This window comes from Phoenix dactylifera, chromosome 8 (genome assembly GCF_009389715.1).
Source record: "Phoenix dactylifera cultivar Barhee BC4 chromosome 8, palm_55x_up_171113_PBpolish2nd_filt_p, whole genome shotgun sequence".
In the NCBI taxonomy this organism is placed as follows: Eukaryota; Viridiplantae; Streptophyta; class Magnoliopsida; order Arecales; family Arecaceae; genus Phoenix; species Phoenix dactylifera.
This window is the reverse complement of record NC_052399.1, coordinates 1731765-1751910: the sequence shown is the minus strand read 5'-3', so window position 1 is coordinate 1751910 and position 20146 is coordinate 1731765. Positions and strand designations below refer to the sequence as shown.

The following is a 20146-nucleotide window of genomic DNA, read 5'->3' as shown; positions in this document are numbered from 1 at the left end:
GAATGGTAAATTGGAAGAGGAAATTTATGTTTCTCAACCTGAAGGCTTCATTATTCATGGTAAGGAAGAAAAGGTGTACAAATTGAAAAAGGCACTCTTATGGGTTAAAACAGGCTCCACGAGCATGGTACAGTAAAATTGATTCCTACTTTCGAGAGAATGGGTTTGATAGAAGTGAGAATGAGCCTACTCTTTATTTGAAGAAGCAAGGTAACACTGATTTGCTTATAGTCTGCCTTTATGTTGATGATATAATCTATTTGGGCTCATCTAATTCTCTTATAGCTGAATTTAAAGCTAGTATGATGAGAAAATTTGAAATGTCAGATTTAGGTTTGTTGCATTACTTTCTTGGCCTTGAGGTGAAGCAAGGAAAGATGGAGTATTTATTTCACAAAGAAGGTATGCAACAGATCTTCTTAAGAAATTTAATATGCTGAATTGCAAGATGGCAGCTACACCCATGAATGTAAATGACAAGTTGCAGCTTGAAGACGGGACAGAAAAGGCAGATGCAAGAAACTTCAGGAGCCTGGTTGGTGGTTTAATTTATTTAACTCATACTAGGCCTGATGTAGCATTCTCTGTTGGTATGGTTTCTAGGTTTATGCATAGTCCTACAAAGCAACATTTTGGTGCAGCTAAAAGGATCTTGCGTTATATTGCTGGCATTGTGGATTATGGAATCTGGTATTTTCATGTTCCTAATTTCAGATTATTTGGCTTTACTGATAGCGATTGGGCAGGGTCACGTGATGATAGAAGAAGCACTTCAGGAAGCATTTTTAGTCTTGGATCAGGAGCTATCACTTGGAGTTCAAGAAAACAAGCAACAACAGCATTATCTTCTTCAGGGGCAGAATATATGGCGGCAACTTCTTCAGCATGTCAAGCCGTATGGCTAAGGAGACTTCTTGCAGATCTTAATCAAAAACCAAGAAAAGCAACTGAAATCTTTTGTGACAACAAATCAACAATTTCAATGACTAAAAATCCTGCATTCCATGGAAGAACAAAGCATATTGACATTCGGTTCCATTTCATTCGGCACCTAGTTGCAAATGGTTTGATGACCTTAAAGTTCTGTAGCACAAATGAGCAAGTGGCAGATATATTCACAAAGTCACTCCCTTGTGAGAAGCATGTGTACTTTAGATCACAGCTTGGCATGGGCAATTTTGAATCAAGGGGGAGTGTTGAAGACTGATTCAAACTTTGACAGCATATTTTTCGGAAGGCTTATCTCTTTGTTAGTTGGTTTCTAGGCGAAACTTATCTCTTTACTAGTTTGTTTCTAGACAGGACTTATCTCTTAGTTTTCTGGTTTATGGTTCTTATCTGGTTGTTTAGTGTTTCCGCTGGTTGTAAGCCTATAAAGAGGCATTATCTGTTATGAAGTTGGTGTGCTGAAAAATATCCTCTGTTTTCCTCTGTTTCCAGAAAATAAAACAAGTCTTCCATTCATATTTGTTATCTATCACTCCTTCTTCCCAACAATCTCATATATGAGAATTCTAGTGAATGCGTCCGAACATAAGTTTAGTAAACTCACAATGTTGTTATGATAAGCGCAACCAATGCTGATAACCTCGATGAAGAATTCCCTGTATTTGCATTTAGAACTATTCAAGTTCTTCGCTGCCACCATGACTACAATGACCTTTTCTGTGACGGAAGGAAGAGGTCATCTTGAAGTTGCTAAACCTCATTGTGGCCAAGTATCCGAACATCTTCATGAAGGCTCCCAGCTTTGGATCTTTCTTTGAACTGTTCAATTTTCTATGGCAACAAAATAAAGTTGGAGGAGGAATGTCTCAATAAACAATTGATGACCGTATCTTTAAATTTATTAACTTTTTTCATGTTCATCACATATGTCCATACTAGCATAAAATTAAACAAATAAGTAATTGGTTAAATTATAATTAAAATGGCTGGACTAGTTCATGATTAGACTACGAAACAAGCCTTATTATCTATTTAGCTGGCCGAACCGTTGTACCGTCAAAGGCGGCGAATATTGATCTATTCCATCTGCTGTTTCTCACCTACCATCAATATGGTTATAGATCAAGTTATACTTTATCAAGTTATACTTCGTCTTTGGGAACGTTGCCTTTGGCCACGGTCTACTGGAATTGGTGGACAACTGAAACCATTTTATTACTACTTTATAAAACAATACAAAGCAAATCACGACCACCCTTCCTGACTACTTCAACGGTCTAACCATCGCATAAACCGGGTCCCTCATCCCTCCACTCTCTCTATATATATCTATCTACTCCAAGCCATCCCAGCGCATCGAGCTTCGATCTAGACTCTCGAGTTCCATTCCTCCTGCACTCTCTCCTGCTTAACCGAACAGACATGGCTTCACGCATCCTCCTCCTTGCTTTCCTTGCGCTGGTTTCTTCTCACGCAATTGCTTCTGATCCTAGTCCCCTCCAGGATTTCTGTGTTGCTGACAAAACGTCCCATGGTAATTATATATATTCTTCCTTTTTTCAAGTTGAGCAAAATTTCTTACTCATCCACAAACTTATAAGTAGGCTTTCGAACGAGGTTCTTCTCAAGTTTTTCTATCAACCTTGGTGAATTATGTTAATTTTTATTGTGCAGTATTTGTCAACGGTCTTGTGTGCAAGAACCCAAACGATGTCAGAGCTGATGATTTCTTCTTCTCCGGCCTCGACAGGCCTGGCGACGCTGCAAACAAACTTGGATCGAATGTGACTCTAGTTAATGTGGAGAAAATTGCAGGGCTCAACACCCTTGGCATCTCATTGGCTCGCATAGACTTTGCTCCTTATGGCCTGAACCCACCTCACATCCACCCTCGGGCGACAGAGATTTTGACGGTGTTGGAAGGCTCACTCTATGTGGGTTTTGTGACTTCCAACACGGACAACCGTCTCTTTGCCAAAGTCATCAACAAGGGTGATGTGTTCGTGTTCCCCCAAGGTCTAATTCACTTCCAGTTCAACTACGGGATGAAGAATGCTGTTGCTATTGCCGCATTGAGCAGCCAAAACCCTGGTGTGATCACTGTAGCCAATGCGGTGTTTGGGTCGAAGCCACCCATCTCTCGTGACGTTCTTGCAAAGGCCTTTCAGGTGGACAAGAAGACTATTGACTGGCTGCAGGCTCAGTTCTGGATGGACAACAACAACTGATAACTCTTTCTTTGCTACAAGGATTGCTCCGCTGATTCATTTGTATTATTTTGATTGTTACACTTATTCATTTGCATTCTTTAGCACAAATAAGCAAACAATGAGTTGACAATTCTACAGCAATAAAGGCAATTTATTTCCCAGCAGGAGAAAGTGCTTCTTGCTTCTGTTTTTATTTTTCTTTTTGCTGTAACATTAGGTCAAGATGTTTGTTGGACTTGATATCACAAATTGCTTATTCCTTTATCCACCAACTTTATGTTTGTGAGCGGATAGGATGAATTAAGCCATAGGCATCATAGAGGAAAAGATGGATTTTACTGAATGGAGGACTGAAAAAGGAAAAGTATTTGGATCTGGATTGTCTTTCAGCAGCCATGGCTTCAAAAGTTTGGCAAAAACAGAATAGTGGTGTATGACATCCTCCGCACAGGTTTGAGAAGCACCTACTTCTAAGCTTCTGTCTGGACTCAGGCTACTTCTAATTTTGACTATTAGGAAAACAGCTATTCCTATCTCTATCTCTCCTCTATCCCTGGCTGGAGGAAGAACAAAGTAGAAGGGGGGCAACAGGCGTAGCAAACCTATATTTTTAATACAAATCAAATTGGATTATTGATCCAATATCTTGGTTAAATCGATCTTCATTTAAGTTTTTAATAATTATATCTTAGACTAGTGGCTGGTTATGGTGCATTATTTGCAATATTTCCGAGCCCAAACAACTTCCAATTATTTACCTGAATTGGCTGATCATGTTACTTGTTCGGTAAATAGTTCTGGCCTAATAAAGTTGAAACTAACTTAATGAACTCATCAAAAATTGTTAAGTACAACTAGAATACATAATAGTCGATCTGAAACCATATTACTTCAAAAATTTATTAGATTAATATAATATCTATTTTGAAAAATATTTAAAGACATACTTACTAATGAGATGTTGTTGTTGCAAAAAATCCAAATCAATTTACAACCATACTAATTTGTCACACAAATAAATCATAAATAAATATCAATATTGAAAACTATTGGTTATACAATAATGTATAGGTGATATAATTTATCTTATCGATAAATAGCCTATGTTTTATAATAAAACTGTATATATTACCAATAAAGTATTATTTCACTAGTAATTGTTGTACTTATAAGGTACCATTGTAACATAAAATTTTTGAAATATTCATTTATAAACATTACAATATTATAGACCTTTTATGACAATATTTGAAACTATTACTATAGAATACAATTTCTTATAGTGGTTACAAGATACCCTCGCTATATAATAACTTTTAATAACTCTGTTGCCCAGAGATGGTCACCCAAGAGGGGGGTGAATTGGGTGTTTTAAAACTTTTTGCCTAATTAAAAATAAAACACACAAATGTATGAACTAAAGTAAAGATAGAGGTATGAGAACAATCAATCGCAAACATAAGGTTTATAGTGGTTTGGAGCTTCCACTGCTCCTACATCCACTCCCCAAAGCACCTTTGGGAATTTCCACTATAATCCAAGATTACAGTCCGGTAGTTTTGTGAGTGCACTACCCAACTCGTTGTTTTACACCGGGCTAACAACGAACCCTATAACCCCCAATTTCACCTAGGCTTGGGACGCCTTTCCCTTGTTCCAAGTCCCTTGACTGGAACAAGCACAATATTGAAAAAGTTTTACAAGGATTTAAAAGCTCTCAAGAAGCAAATAAAACAGTGAGAAATAATAGAACCCGGAAGAACCCTTTTAGCCGTTGGAAGCATGGAAAATGGTGGTTCTTCCGATGTGGATTGCGTTGGCTTGAATGTGAGCTTTGAATGCCTAGCGGAAGAGACTAGTCGAGCAGGAAATCACTTGGGAAGCTTGAAGGCACTTGATTTCTTCACTTGAATGCACTAACTCCCTTGAACCTCTTTTTCTTTCTTCTCTCTTGAATGATCTTGTGTTGGGTTTGTGAGAAGTTGTTGGAAAGCACTTAAGAGCTCCCTTTTATAGCCCAAAAAGTAAATATAGCCGTTAGAGATAAAGTTAAGGGAGTTTGAAATTCAAACCAAACCTGAAAAAGTTGTCAGTCGCGTCCCAGGCGCTTCGGAGACGTCTCCGCTTCAACGCGAGACGTCTCGGCTGTAAGATTTTACTTTTGACGTTGTTTGGGGTCGACTCGGCGCTTTACGGGGACGACTCCGATGATGAACAGTTTTAATCCTTGTTTTTCTGTTTTTCTGAGAGGGTCGCCTCGGCACTTTACGGGGACGTCTCGGCTTGTTTGCGCTTTATGCATGGGGACGACTCCGCTGCCTTGGGGACGACTCCGCCGTTATATCTCCAAAAAACAAGTCTTCTGGAATTCTCTGAGAGAGTCGACTCCGCTCTTTCAGGGGACGTCTCCGCTGCCTTATCACCGAAAAAGACATCCTCTGGAATACCCTGAGAGAGTCGACTCCGCACTCTCTGGGGACGACTCGGAAACTCAGCTTTTACTTGCGGGGACGACTCCGCGTACTGTGGAGACGGCTCGCGCGCATCTCTTGAAATCGGCCTTTCTGCCGCCACTGAGAGAGTCGACTCCGCTTCTGAGAGAGTCGACTCCGACCCTGCGAGACGCCTCGCCAGGTGCCGGGGACGTCTCCAAACGTGCCAGTTCTTCCTGTTTGTGCCAGAGACGTCTCTGGAACAAACCGGAGACGTCTCGGCTGTCCCTGATCTGTTTTCTTCATCTCAAAAATTCTTCAATAAATTCATAAAAATTATGGAAACTTGCCTAGACATTTCTTAACAATATTCTTAATTAAACACATGAAATCCTCAAGTAAATTGTTAAGATAAATGGAATTATACTCTAGTGTTTTGTATTCATCAAAATCCATTAGGGGGTCAACAATCTCCCCCTTTTTGATGATGACAAAACACTGAGTATATGCAAAATTCGAAATTTAAACATATACACAGTATTTGATCAAATGTACAAGTATAATGTTTTGATTAGAGCTAGATACAGTGTGCATAATTCAAAATAGTCAATTTTCAGTTCTATCCTTATGCATAAGATTGATCTTAATAGCTCTTAAGCAATTTTAGCATATCAGCTGAATTTGAATCAAGTTAAAATGAAATATTGATGCTAAAGATAATTGAAAGCTAAGTTCTTTTTGACTCCCCCTTTCTTTTCCAGAAGGGCAATTATCTTAAAGCCAATATTCTTCAATTTTATCTTTTCTAATTCAACTTTAAGTATGAGTGTAAATTTTGCATTCCATATTCAGGTTCTACTCCATATATAAGTTCTATATATCTACTCCCCCTTTTTGTCATCAACAATGAAGGGGACAAATTATACGTAGGTACTTAAAGCACAATTCCTAGGAGAATTCAGCATATTACAATGAACCACTCAAGGATATTCAAGTTATGCTCCCTCTGTCTATTGTTTTATTAATGAATTCAGAATTCATTTCACTCCCCCTTTGATATTCAGGTTGTGCTCACCCTGTTTCATATGCATTGATAAGTTGTGCCAAATTTACATACATAAGGTTTCAAAAGGAATTGTATGTCATTCATTGTAAACATTTGAAGTCATTACAAGGTTAAAATGGAAATCATTACAAGTATTGATTCCTAATACAAAAGAAGTTTCAAAATGAGCCTAGGGTTTTACAAAAACAGATGAACTCTAGATGTCTACAAAATGTCCCTCATCGGCGACGTTGCTCATAAGCCCTAGCAGCTGCATCTATAAATGCATTAATTGAGTCCAGTAGAGTTTTGAACTGCTCTCCTTGAGATTGATGGAAGGCTGCCACTAGTGCTTCAAATTCAATGCTTGCCCTTTCAATTCTTCCTCTAAGTTGGGCAGCCACGGTGCCCACATTGTCTCCAGGGCTTGTCAACTCTTGAAGACCATCTGAAATGTTCCTCAAGCTGTCTTGTAGCTCAATTGATCTGAAGGTTTGGGTGGCACTCACAATAACTAGTTCTTGCGCTGTAGCTTCTATCTGAGTTCTGATTTCCTTCAACTCTTGTAGAAGCCCTTCATGTGAGGCTCTGATGGGGGCCAACTCAGTAGAGATTATCGATCTCATTTCCTCCCTCATTTGCTGGCATATCACAGATGCTAAAGTGCGCATCTGTTCTTCTGATAGGGAGAAGGGCCCAGTGACTGTAGGAGGAGGTGGCATAGAGGTGGAAGGTCCAGCTGAGCTGGAGGGTATATCAGGGAAGTCCATGTGGCTGAGTGGAGGAAAGTGGTGGTCAGGCTCTTGATGTGGGATCTCAGGGTCTAAGGTTTGAGCTTTTCTTTTTGGTACCTTAACCCATGACCCATCTACCTTGTGAAACTCCATTCTACGCATTGTGCTCTCATTATAATAGTCGGTGTTTCTCAAGGGTTTTGCAGGTTCATTTTCTGGAATGTGAACCTTAAAATGTTTGAATACTAGGGTAAAGATCATCCCATAGGGTATGCTAAACCTAGAATACCTATGACATATAGCAATGTAGTTCAACATAAGTCTAGGGAGGTTTAGGAGAATCCCTAGTAGGATGTGGTGCATGATAACTAGGTCTCGCTCCGAAACAAAATCGAAGCGACCGGTTTTTGGAAACAAGACCCGGTTGACAATACTCAAAAGTAGTCTCATTTCGGTATTTAGGTCTTGTGAGTTCTCTACATCAAGAGGCCCGCAGTCCTCTCGTCCTAAAAGCAAGTTTAGGGCTATTTCCCTTTGGGGATGTGAGGTCGGAGCCTCACCGTCCTTAGGGATTTGCAAGACGCTAGATAGGACATCCTCATTAATCTCTACCAACGTCCCCCGGACATGTGCAGTGTACCCTAAGTCCCCTAAGGCCATATTACTAAACATCTCTCTAACTAGGCCGGGGTAGGTCGATGTATTGAGGGTACAAAGGTATTCCCACCCTTGGGCACGGAGTTTCTCTCCAATAGAGAACCCCTCACTATCTAGAAAATGAAAATCTATGTACCTACCGGTGGTTACTGTGCGATTCGCACAGGAAATGGTCGTGGTTGGCGGAGCAACCGGAGGGGACGGCGCGAATGGCTCTTCCCTCCGTTCCTCACCGTCAGTTGCTACCATAGGACGCCTCCCACCGGTTCGTCTAGCCCTCTTAGGTGCCATGGATGCTAGGGTTTGTGATGGAGAGCAAATGGAGGCTAGGGTTTGTGGTGGAGAGCAAATAGAGGCTAGGGTTTTTGTTTTTGTCGGGGATGGAAGAGAATAGCTCGGGTCGGCTCGAGCTGTTTCACCTATTTAAAAACCATCGTTAGGTCCCCGAGACGTCTCCGCAACTGATGCGAGACGTCTCGCCGGGGGACGTCTCTGCGATTTGCCAGAGACGTCTCCGGCACTGAAAAATTTCAGACTAATTTCTATCTTTTCCCAATTTATTTTACTCAATCACACTAATCAACATGATTTCTTTTGGTGAATACAGAGTGAGTTTGTTTGTGATCCTCCCCCTTAATAATACATCCTATAAAAGTTTGATAATGATTTTTTGAATTATTAACATTGAAATGAAGAATGTTTGACCAAATTTCGAATACCTATGAAATAGGCTCTGAAAATATCTCCATGAAGAGTCCAAGGGAGGGTAACCATCCTCCGGAAAGTCGAACAATTCGTCATTTAACTTAGATAGATTCATGCTTTCACTTATGTTGACCTTGAGGTGGATTACTAGTTTGAGTAGCAAAGCATTGCAATGCAAGTTCAATTTAATTGCTAGGATCATACAAGCTCAATGCATTCCTTAAGAAGTTGAAACTATCTTTACAAAGGGGCTTTGTAAAGATATCGGCCAATTGATTTTCAGTACATACATACTCAATCATCACATCATTTTTCAGCACATGATCCCTAATAAAGTGATGCCTAATCTCTATATGTTTTGATTTTGAGTGTTGGACAGGATTTTTGTTAAATTAATTGCACTTGTATTATCACATTTAATTGGTATATTGTCCATTTTGATACCGAAGTCTTCAAGTTGTTGCTTAATCCATAGAACTTGGGCACAACAGCTTCTAGCTGCAATGTACTCAGCCTCAGCTGTGGATAAGGCAACTGAATTCTGTTTCTTGCTAAACCAAGAAACCAAATTAGCACCCAAGAATTGACATGTGCCACTTGTGCTTTTTCTGTCGAGTTTGCACCCGGCAAAATCAGCATCGGAATAAGCAATTAAATTTATGTCAGATTGTTTAGAATACCATAAGCCTACATTAGATGTCCCTACTAGATATCTAAAAATTCTTTTAACAGCTTGCAAGTGTGATTCCTTAGGACATGCTTGGTATCTAGCACACATACAAACACTGAATAATATATCTGGTCTACTAGCAGTAAGGTAAAGTAAAGAGCCTATCATACCTCTGTACAATTTGCAGTCTATACTTTTACCTTTTTCATCTTTGTCAAGCTTGCAACTTGAGCCCATGGGTGTGCTGATTTCCTTTGCATCCTTCATCTTGAATTTTTCCAACATCTCCTTGATATATTTGGACTGACTGATGAAGATGCCTTCCTCTGATTGTTTTATTTGTAGCCCAAGGAAGAAGTTGAGCTCACCCATCATGCTCATTTCAAATTCTCCCTGCATAAGCTTGGCAAACTCTTGACAAAGACAATCATTAGTAGCACCAAAAATTATATCATCCACATAAATTTGCACAAGCAATAAGTCATTTCCTTTTCTTTTAATGAAGAGGGTTTTGTCCACATTTCCTCTTTTAAATTTATTTTCAATTAGAAAATTACTTAATCTTTCATACCATGCCCTAGGGCTTGCTTAAGTCCATATAATGCTTTATGCAATTTAAAAACATAATCTGGATGTAAGTGGTTCTCAAAACCTGGAGGTTGTCCTACATAAACTTTCTCCATTATATAACCATTTAAAAAGGCACTTTTTACATCCATTTGATAGAGTTTGAAATCCATAAAGCATGCATATGCCAAAAGTAGTCTAATAGCCTCTAATCTAGCAACAGGAGCAAAAGTTTCATCAAAGTCTATTCCTTCCTCCTGATTATATCCTTTGGCCACTAGCCTAGCTTTGTTTCTTATTACTATTCTATCTTCATCTAGTTTATTTCTATATACCCATTTGGTGCCTATAATTGAAATATTAGGAGGTCTTTTCATTAGAGTTCAAACTTTATTTCTTTCAAATTGGTTTAATTTCTCTTGCATAGCATTCATCCAATTATCATCTTTTTCAGCTTCTTCTAGTGATTTAGGCTCGATTTGTGAAACGAATGCAAGATAATTACTAGTGTTTCTTAAAGAGGATCTAGTTCTTATTCCTTGTGAAGGATCACCAAGGATTAGATCCCTTGGATGACCAGGTGCATACCTCCATTCCTTAGAAAGATCTTGATTTCTCGATGGAGGTTGATCTTCTTCATCTTGCTGAATTGTATCTTCTTTGATCTCATCCTCATGTTGTTTGTCTTGTATGGAGAATTCCTTCATTCGGTCTTCAAGTATACCTGCATCACCATCTTCTTCTTTTCTAGAAGAATCTCCATTAGTTTCATCAAAAACAACATGAATGGATTCTTCAACAACGAGAGTTCTCTTGTTGAAGACCCTGTATGCTCTACTAGATGAGGAATAACCTAAGAAGATCCCCTCATCTGATTTAGCACTAAATTTACTTAGATTGTCCTTTCCATTGTTTAAAATAAAGCATCGACAACCGAAAATATGAAAATAGCTTATATTTGGTTTCTTACTTTTTATCAACTCATAAGGTGTTTTCTTTAAGATGGATCTAACTAAAGCACGGTTTAAAATATGACATGAAGTATTTATTGCTTCAGCCCAAAAGTACTTTGGTAAATCCGATTCGCACAACATGGTACGAGCCATATCTGCTAGTGTGCGATTCTTCCTTTCTACCACCCCGTTTTGTTGGGGTGTCCTAGGTGCCGAGAAATTGTGATTGATACCATTTTCTTCACAAAATTTTTCAAAATACTGATTTTCAAACTCGGTACCATGATCACTCCTAATTGCTTTTAGTTTAAGATTGAGTTCATTCGAAACCCTATTATGAAACTTGATAAAAGCGGAAAAGGACTCATCTTTGTGTGCAAGAAATGAAACCCATGTAAACGTGAAAAATCATCAACAATTACAAGACCAAATTTCTTACCCCCTAGACTAGCAGTTCTAGTGGGTCCAAATAAATCCATGTGAATTAGTTCTAAGGGTTTTGATGTTGAGACTATGTTTTTAGACTTGAAAGAGCTTCTCGTTTGTTTCCCTAATTGACATGCAGCACAAATTTTGTTCTTTTCAAAATCTATTTTTAGTAGTCCTTTGACTAGATCTTTTGTAATCAATTTAGAGATTAAATCCATGCTAGCATGCCCTAACCTACAATGCCATAACCAACTAGTCTCATTGACTTTGGGATCCATGGCTACAAGACATTGGCCATCCTTCATGGTGAGATCATCAAGATCTACCATGTAAACATTTCCATGCCTATGTCCTGTAAGTATGATCTCATTGTCAACTGGACTATTAATTATGCAAAGTGAAGATTCAAATGACACTTTAAAGCCCTTGTTACAAAATTGACTTATACTTAATAAATTATGTTTGAGTCCATTAACTAACAATACATTGTCAATAAATGAGGAGGGTGATATGGAGATTTTACCAACACCAATGATTTGACCTTTAGCATTGTCTCCAAATGTGACTACTCCTTCTTTTGATTTTAAAGTGATGAAGAGACTCTTGTCACCGGTCATATGCCTTGAGCAACCACTATCAAGATACCACATTCTCTTTTTATTCCCGGCTGCAAGGCATACCTGCAAAATGATCATGTGAAGCTCTTAGGTACCCAAGTTTTCTTGGGTCCTTCGTGGTTAGTGTAGTTGGTTCCCTTAGGCACCCATACTTTAGTTATGTTTTTAGCTTTTACAAATGTACTCTTGTTAGTTTGGATCTTTCTTTGAATACAAGAGTAGGCTTTATGTCCACTTTTTCCACAATGAAAGCATGTAGGTTTTTCAGTTTTGACATCTTTTGCTTTCACAAAGAAATTCTTTAGATACTTTTGTTGCTTGTTAGTTTTATATCCTAATCCGGCTTTATTAAAAACAGCTCTTTGATTTGAAAGAATAAGATTTAATTTTTCAGAGCTTTGTGTAAATTTTTCAACAATTGGTTTGTACTTATGTACCTCATTCTTAAGATCCAAATTTTCTTTAACTAGTTCTTCCTTATCCTTTTTAAGGGATTCAACATTTTGTGCAAGTGAGGTATTATTATTGAGTAGAGATTTAACTTTTAGATTCAATTCCTTAATTAGTGTTTTTGCCGTTTCATTTTCAATGCTAAGTTTTGAATTTTTATTTTCTAGGTCAATGGTGTTAACATTTTCAACGCTCTCTTTCTCAATCAATAGTTTTTTAATATCATCCTTTAGTTTTTGATTGGAGGCCTTTAGTTCTTTATTCTTTGCTCCTAACATACTACAATCACTCATAAGTTCTTGAAAAGCTTCATATAATTCTTCTAAAGTAAAATTTATAGTTGAGCTTTGACATACCTCGTCGTTTTCAAATGCCATGAAGCACAAATTTGCGGTCTCTTCCTTCTTTTCCTCGGAGGAGGATGTGTCACTATCGTCCCATGTTGCCTTCAACGCCTTCTTCTTCTTCTTTCCAAAGTGCTTCTTTTGTTGAGGGCATTCGGAACGAATGTGTCCCGGTCTCTTGCAATCATAGCATATGATTGGGTCTCTTTCTTTTTCCTTTTCTTTTTTCCAATCATTTCTCCCTCCAAATTTCTTTCTTGGGAAGGGTTTCTTTCTTCTCATGAATTTCTTAAACTTCCTTACTATTAAACCCAAGTCCTCATCTTCGCTTTCTTCTTCACTCTCACTACTTTCTTCTTCACACACACTCGAAGTAGCCTTGAGTGCAATTGTCTTCTTCTTTGGCAACTCTTCTTCATGTTGCTTCATTGTGAGCTCATGCGTCATCAATGAGCCCAATAGTTGTTCTAGTCCCAAAGTGTTGAGATCTTTGGCTTCTATGATCGCCGTGACCTTTGCTTCCCATGCTTTCGGCAAAGACCTGAGAATTTTACTCACAAGTTCCGGATTAGTATAGGATTTACCCAAACTCTTTAGACCATTAATTATATCGGTGAAGCGTGTAAACATGCATGTGATGGTTTCATTGGGTTCCATCTTAAACAACTCATATTTGTGAACTAGAATGTTCACTTTAGACTCTTTGACTTGATTCGTACCCTCGTGGGTAACTTCAAGCCTATCCCATATTTCCTTGGCGGAACTACAGGTGGAGACTCTATTGAACTCATTTACATCTAGAGCACAGAATAATGAGTTCATAGCTCTAGAATTGAGTTGAACCATCTTACTGTCATTCTCATCCCAATCCTCCTCAGGTTTGGGAACTTGAATGCCATTAACCATGTGAGATGGTTCGTGTGGTCCCTTGATTATGACCCTCCATAAGGCATAATCTTGTGCTTGAATAAAAATCCTCATTCTAGTCTTCCAACAGGTATAATTTATCCCATTGAAGAGTGGAGATCTATTGGTTGCCTGCCCCTCAGCAGGAACATTGTTAAAGGGTGTTGCCGTCTAGATCTTTGGCTAAGACGGTTAGGTCTTTCAAGAAATACACAGAGCACCCGCTCTGATACCACTTGTTGCCCAGAGATGGTCACCCAAGAGGGGGGTGAATTGGGTATTTTAAAACTTTTTGCCTAATTAAAAATAAAACACACAAATGTATGAACTAAAGTAAAGATAGAGGTATGAGAACAATCAATCGCAAACACAAGGTTTTATAGTGGTTCGGAGCTTCCACTGCTCCTACATCCACTCTCCAAAGCACCTTTGGGAATTTCCACTATAATCCAAGATTACAGTCCGGTAGTTTTGCGAGTGCACTACCCAACTCGTTGTTTTACATCGGGCTAACAACGAACCCTATAACCCCCAATTTCACCTAGGCTTGGGACGCCTTTCCCTTGTTCCAAGTCCCTTGACTGGAACAAGCACAATATTGAAAAAGTTTTACAAGGATTTAAAAGCTCTCAAGAAGCAAATAAAACAGTGAGAAATAATAGAACCCGGAAGAACCCTTTTAGCCGTTGGAAGCGTGGGAAATGGTGGTTCTTCCGATGTGGATCGCGTTGGCTTGAATGTGAGCTTTGAATGCCTAGCGGAAGAGAGTAGTCGAGCACGAAATCACTTGGGAAGCTTGAAGGCACTTGATTTCTTCACTTGAATGCACTAACTCCCTTGAACCTCTTTTTCTTTCTTCTCTCTTGAATGATCTTGTGTTGGGTTTGTGAGAAGTTGTTGGAAAGCACTTAAGAGCTCCCTTTTATAGCCCAAAAAGCAAATATAGCCGTTAGAGATAAAGTTAAGGGAGTTTGAAATTCAAACCAAAGCTGAAAAAGTTGTCAGTCGCGTCCCAGGCGCTTCGGAGACGTCTCCGCTTCAACGCGAGACGTCTCGACTGTAAGATTTTACTTTTGACGTTGTTTGGGGTCGACTCGGCGCTTTACGGGGACGACTCCGATGATGAACGGTTTGAATCCTTATTTTTCTGTTTTTCTGAGAGGGTCGCCTTGGCACTTTACGGGGACGTCTCGGCTTGTTTGCGCTTTTTGCATGGGGACGACTCCGCTGCCTTGGGGACGACTCCGCCGTTATATCTCCGAAAAACAAGTCTTCTGGAATTCTCTGAGAGAGTCGACTCCGCTCTTTCAGGGGACGTCTCCGCTGCCTTATCACCGAAAAAGACATCCTCTGGAATACCCTGAGAGAGTCGACTCCGCACTCTCTGGGGACGACTCGAAAACTCAGCTTTTACTTGCGGGGACGACTCCGCGTACTGTGGAGACGGCTCGCGCGCATCTCTTGAAATCGGCCTTTCTGCTGCCACTGAGAGAGTCGACTCCGCTTCTGAGAGAGTCGACTCCGACCCTGCGAGACGCCTCGCCAGGTGCCGGGGACGTCTCCAAACATGCCAGTTCTTCCTGTTTGTGACAGAGACGTCTCTGGAACAAACCGGAGACGTCTCGGCTGTCCCTGATCTGTTTTCTTCATCTCAAAAATTCTTCAATAAATTCATAAAAATTATAGAAACTTGCCTAGACATTTCTTAACAATATTCTTAATTAAACACATGAAATCCTCAAGTAAATTGTTCAGATAAATGGAATTATACTCTAGTGTTTTGTATTCATCAAAATCCATTAGGGGGTCAACAAACTCTCACGATGAAACTTTGTGAAATTATATATCTATTTTGATATTCTTAAAATCATTACTAGAGAACATTTATATTGATGGATTTTGCTAAGTGTTACTAAAGTTCTGTCACTAGACATTGTTGGTTGTAGTAGAGGCTGGAATTTCGGTCCTCTACTTTGTTTTGTTTGTTGCTCTATTTCACTATTGCATCTTTGTTCCTAATGTTGTGTTGTCTGTAATATTATTTGCTCTATGGCCCCACTTCCTCACTATTTTCAGCATCGTCAAATGTTCTCTCACTTGGGCAAGTGTCTTCTGGTGATTGCCTTCGATCCTCTCTAGTTCCCAATAGGGCATTTTGCATATGTTTTTTCCTTCCCTATATTTTCATTTTTCGCCTTTTTCCCCTTTTGTGATCATTTTAATATTTTAAATGAAAGAGTGTGCATTAAAGAACCCTCATCCCCCAAAAGAGATTTCATAAAAGGAAGAGGAAACAACAAATGATTTTGCTATTTTGTAATTTAGTTCTTTTTTCCCGTTTCCCATAAGTATAAGATTATTAGCGTATACATATATATATATATACACACCAAACTAATTAGATTTATGAATATACATAGAAAATTTTTAAAATTTAAAAATTAACTATATTTTTCCTTGCAATTTTGTTTCATCTTTTTCTATAGTGATATCAAATTACCAATAATATAATCATTGTATCTCCGTAATCCATAACATCCTATACTGACTAGCCAACCCTAAGATAACCATAAAACAAATTAGGGAAAAAATGAACAAATAAAAATTCTAATTGCAGAATATATACCGACATCAGCTCTTTGAGTCACATGTGTAATTATAAAAAACCATCTGACAATTAGATTGAATTCTCTAGACAAGGAACCTTCAATATCAAATAATAAATCTAGTAAATAATGATGAGAGCACAAAAATGTGATCTACATACCCCTTAAATTAGTCTTATTGTTAACAGATGATGATAATATCGTCGAGTTAAATTGTATTTTGTGTTTCGCATAGTCTTATCGTAAATCAGAGATAAAATGCACATTTGGTACAGATTTGGTTCAGGAAGATGCTTAACCCAAGCTGTGCGCACCCAATCTTGCCATATCCTAGTCGAACCCATCATTTATCAAACTCACAATTATGGGCAGCAGCCAGGCCTGACCATATTAGAGCGACACTTGGTGATCATCCACATGGAATGCACCAGAAACATCCGAAGCCCATCCTTCCGCATCAGTCTGCATCCCAAAACACCCAAAACACCGCATCCTCTTCCTCTTGATTCTCCTGCGGAACCAGCGAGCAGCACCCCACATCATCTTCTTTCCCCGTAATCCCAGCTTTCGGATCAAGCAATGCAACGCCCGTGATCACCGCCCAGCCATCCGCCTCCTCCATGGCGTCCGCCCGAGCCCATAATTTTCCAAGCATCAGCGATCGTCCGGAGTCTCAGATCCACGGCGTCCGAGCTTCTCCCCTGCGAGCAATCTTCCATGATCATCCTGTGATCACCTCCCAGCATCACGCGTCCGTGAACCGCATCCAACCGCATCCGCGTGCCAACCTCCAGCCCAAAATCCAGCCACGGATTGACGCCCTCCGCCTCTGCAGCACCCGTTTCTTCCTTCTGCAGCTCCCCAGCAACGAATCCATCTTCCGCGATCAACGTTCGAGATCCCTCTCCTTCCGCCTGTGAAGCACCGCAGCAGCCGCTATCACCGCCCTGGATGTCCGCGTCCTCCTCCGTGAAGAGAGGCGTCGGGGGGGGGGGGGCGACAGTGGTTTCAAACAAAAAAAAAAAGAGAAAGGGAAACAGGGGATGCCCTGTTTCCGAAAATAAAAAGAAGAAAAAAATAGAGAGTGAGAAAGGGAGGGATGTTGATGTTTGTAATGGTTTGCTAATTCCATTGGCAAAGGGTGATGGATGAATCCTTGTCATGTTGCTTTCATCAAGTATACTCTAAACGTTTATTCTAATTATTTTATATCCATTGGTATGTTTTGAATTCTTGAATATTTATTTATTAGATAGATCTTTTATGGTTTATATATATATTGATGCATGGATTGTTTCGATGTTTGATTTGTCGTAGACGTAACCGGCACGATAAATACTTAGATGTTAAATTCATGTTTTCAGATTGTATACTCCATGATTAGAACTACTGTATCATATTAATCTTTAATCAAGAATCGCCGAGTTTATTTATTGGAAGTAATATTGTCAAGGAGGATTCCGGATCCCTAGCCTTCTCTATATTCTTGAACTTTGTTTAATTATCTATTAATCCTCTGCTTTTAACTTTTGAAAATTAACTGAAAACTACATCTAAAAATTACGCTAATAATCTATAGATCGTTCCCTGAGAAATCGACCTCGGACTCCGGAGTTATATTACTTGTGCGATTCTCCTGCACTTGGGAGAACAATTTTATTTTTGCATCAAGTTTTTGGCGCTGTTGCCGGAGAATGGCTGTGTTATTAGTATAATTTTAGATTTAATTTTTACCTTAGTAGTTAGTATTTTTCTTTTGAAAAAAAAAATTAGATTAAATCTTTACTACTATTTTTAATTTCCTGCACAGTTGCATCAAACTCTGATATCATAGAAATTAGCTGTCTGATTGGACTCAAATTTGGTCAGCTGGTGCAAGACATATGTTTCAATAATCTAAACGGTCTGATTGATATTATGAGACTTTTAAGACCATTAGCTTAATATGAAACCTTGCTGCTTTCTGTTTTGAATTTTCTGCATTTAATTTTTTTAGAATCAGAATTTTATTGTTATCATATCTCATTAACCCTTGTTGCTAATTGAAAATTTAAGAAAAAAAAACTTTAAGAAAAGATCAAGGGTGATTATTCAAAAATAAAAAAAAGAGAAAAAAACCTAAAATTTCAAATTTCAAATTTCAAATTTCAGAATTCAAATTTCAAACTTCAACTCATATAATTTTTTAAAAAAATAAATAATTTGCTTGATCACCTATTCAATGAAATTTAATGTCATGTCATAAAACATTAAAAAAAAAATCTCTTGATTGTTGCATATAGTATAAGGCATCAGCATAAAATATTCTAAGGGCTGAACCCATTTAAAAAGATAAGGTCAGGATTTCATCACTCGTCCTTAGCCCAAAAATCACCCCAGTGCATAAATATCCTAAGCTTAACTAAAATCAACTAGACGTTGGCCCCTAAGGACATTCGAGCTCAATAGGACGAAGACCACCGAAAGTTGCACCAATTTCGCTCTGTGGCTTAGTTGATGTCTAGGCAAGCTTTGTCCCTATAAGGGAGACAATTCATCTGTTCGAAGCAAGTGGGTTTTAAGTGGGACCTTTGCGAACGCATCGTGACCCCTCCACTTACCTGGGAGCTTACCTGGTCAACTCGGTTCATTAGACCGGATTGGAGGCTTAGGTGCCCTCTTCAAACCAGTTAGGAGCTGTCTAGAAATTTAAGAAAAATATTAGAAATTGAGGTGTAATGTTTTGTTGCATGTTTGATTGTAAATAGATTTTCGTTTTAGGATATCTTTAGTTGGTACTTATATTTATTTTTTTAAAAAAAAGAGAAGAAAATATTTTGCATGCTAAAGTAGAATAGGGACGACACCGGTCGATTAAGTCGTACAACTTTAGATCATCCCTTAGGACACACCCCTGAAATTCCTTCGCAGTATCTCACACCTTGTGAGATGGCTGATTTAAATGAAGATGCGGGGAGTCACCACAATCGAGAACGAGAACCCCATGTTATGACTCTAAGACAATACCTACAACCGACTAGGACTAGTCAGCCTTCATGCATAATTTTTCCTGATAATGTAGGATATTTTGACATCAAACCAGGGGTAATCCAATTGCTGCCCAAGTTTCATGGGTTAGAGTCCGAAAGTCCGTATCTTCATTTAAAGGATTTTGAAGAATTGAGCATTACATTTAGAGTGCCAAACGTCACCGAGGATGTCCTCAAGTTGACATTGTTTTCTTTCTCTCTAAAGGATAAGGCCAAAATATGGCTAAACTCTTTACGACCTAGATCAATAAGAACTTGGCAAGATATGCAGAGAGAATTTTTAAAGAAGTTCTTCCCCACACAAAGGACCAACTTTTTGAAAAGACATATCAGCAATTTCCAACAAAAAGATAATGAAACATTTTATGAATGTTGGGAAAGATTTAAAGACCTTCTTCTCTCATGCCCTCATCACGGATTCGAAACTTGGAGAATCATTAACTTCTTTTATGAAGGTTTATCTCCACAGTTGAAACAGTTTGTAGAGACCATGTGCAATGATAGATTTTTAGAAAAACACCCTGATAAGGCATGGGAATATTTGGATTCCCTTGCTGAGACTGCCCAACTTTGGGATAATGGGGATAGAAACACCAAGTTTTTACCTAAGCCTACTAGCTCTGTTCAAGGAGGCCTTTACAACCTCAAAACTGAGGATGATCTTCATGCTAAAATGGCAGCCCTCACTAGAAAAGTAGAAGAAATTGAGCTTAGAAAGGTTGAGCCTGTCAAGACTATAGAGCTTAGAAACGAGTGTTGTGGTATCTGCGATATGTCGGATCATACCACTACAGATTGCCCCACCATACCGGCATTCAAAGAAGTCTTGCACGATCAAGCAAAT

General features: G+C 38.9%; 1 protein-coding gene and 1 non-coding gene across 2 annotated transcripts; one reads left to right on the top strand and one right to left on the bottom strand.

Moving 5' to 3' along the window:
* Window positions 1-2289: 2289 nt before the first annotated feature.
* On the top strand, window positions 2290-3314 carry LOC120103896 (putative germin-like protein 2-1). The gene is made up of 2 exons (XM_039128614.1): window positions 2290-2482; window positions 2623-3314. Exons 1-2 carry the CDS (start codon window positions 2371-2373, stop codon window positions 3174-3176), a joined length of 666 nt encoding a protein of 221 aa, XP_038984542.1. The 5' UTR covers window positions 2290-2370; the 3' UTR covers window positions 3177-3314.
* A 16299-nt stretch (window positions 3315-19613) lies between these two features.
* Window positions 19614-19722, bottom strand: LOC120111803. Its single transcript, XR_005513199.1, has one exon. It is a non-coding gene; the product is annotated as a small nucleolar RNA R71 (small nucleolar RNA).
* Between the last annotated feature and the right edge of the window lie 424 nt (window positions 19723-20146).

Bases quoted from the DNA above. Each gene is read 5' to 3' on its own strand.
- LOC120103896 (XM_039128614.1), top strand. From the start codon at position 2,371: ATGGCTTCACGCATCCTCCTCCTTGCTTTCCTTGCGCTGGTTTCTTCT. The intron at 2,483-2,622 runs GTAATTATATAT...TTTATTGTGCAG, and splicing joins TGCTGACAAAACGTCCCATG to TATTTGTCAACGGTCTTGTG.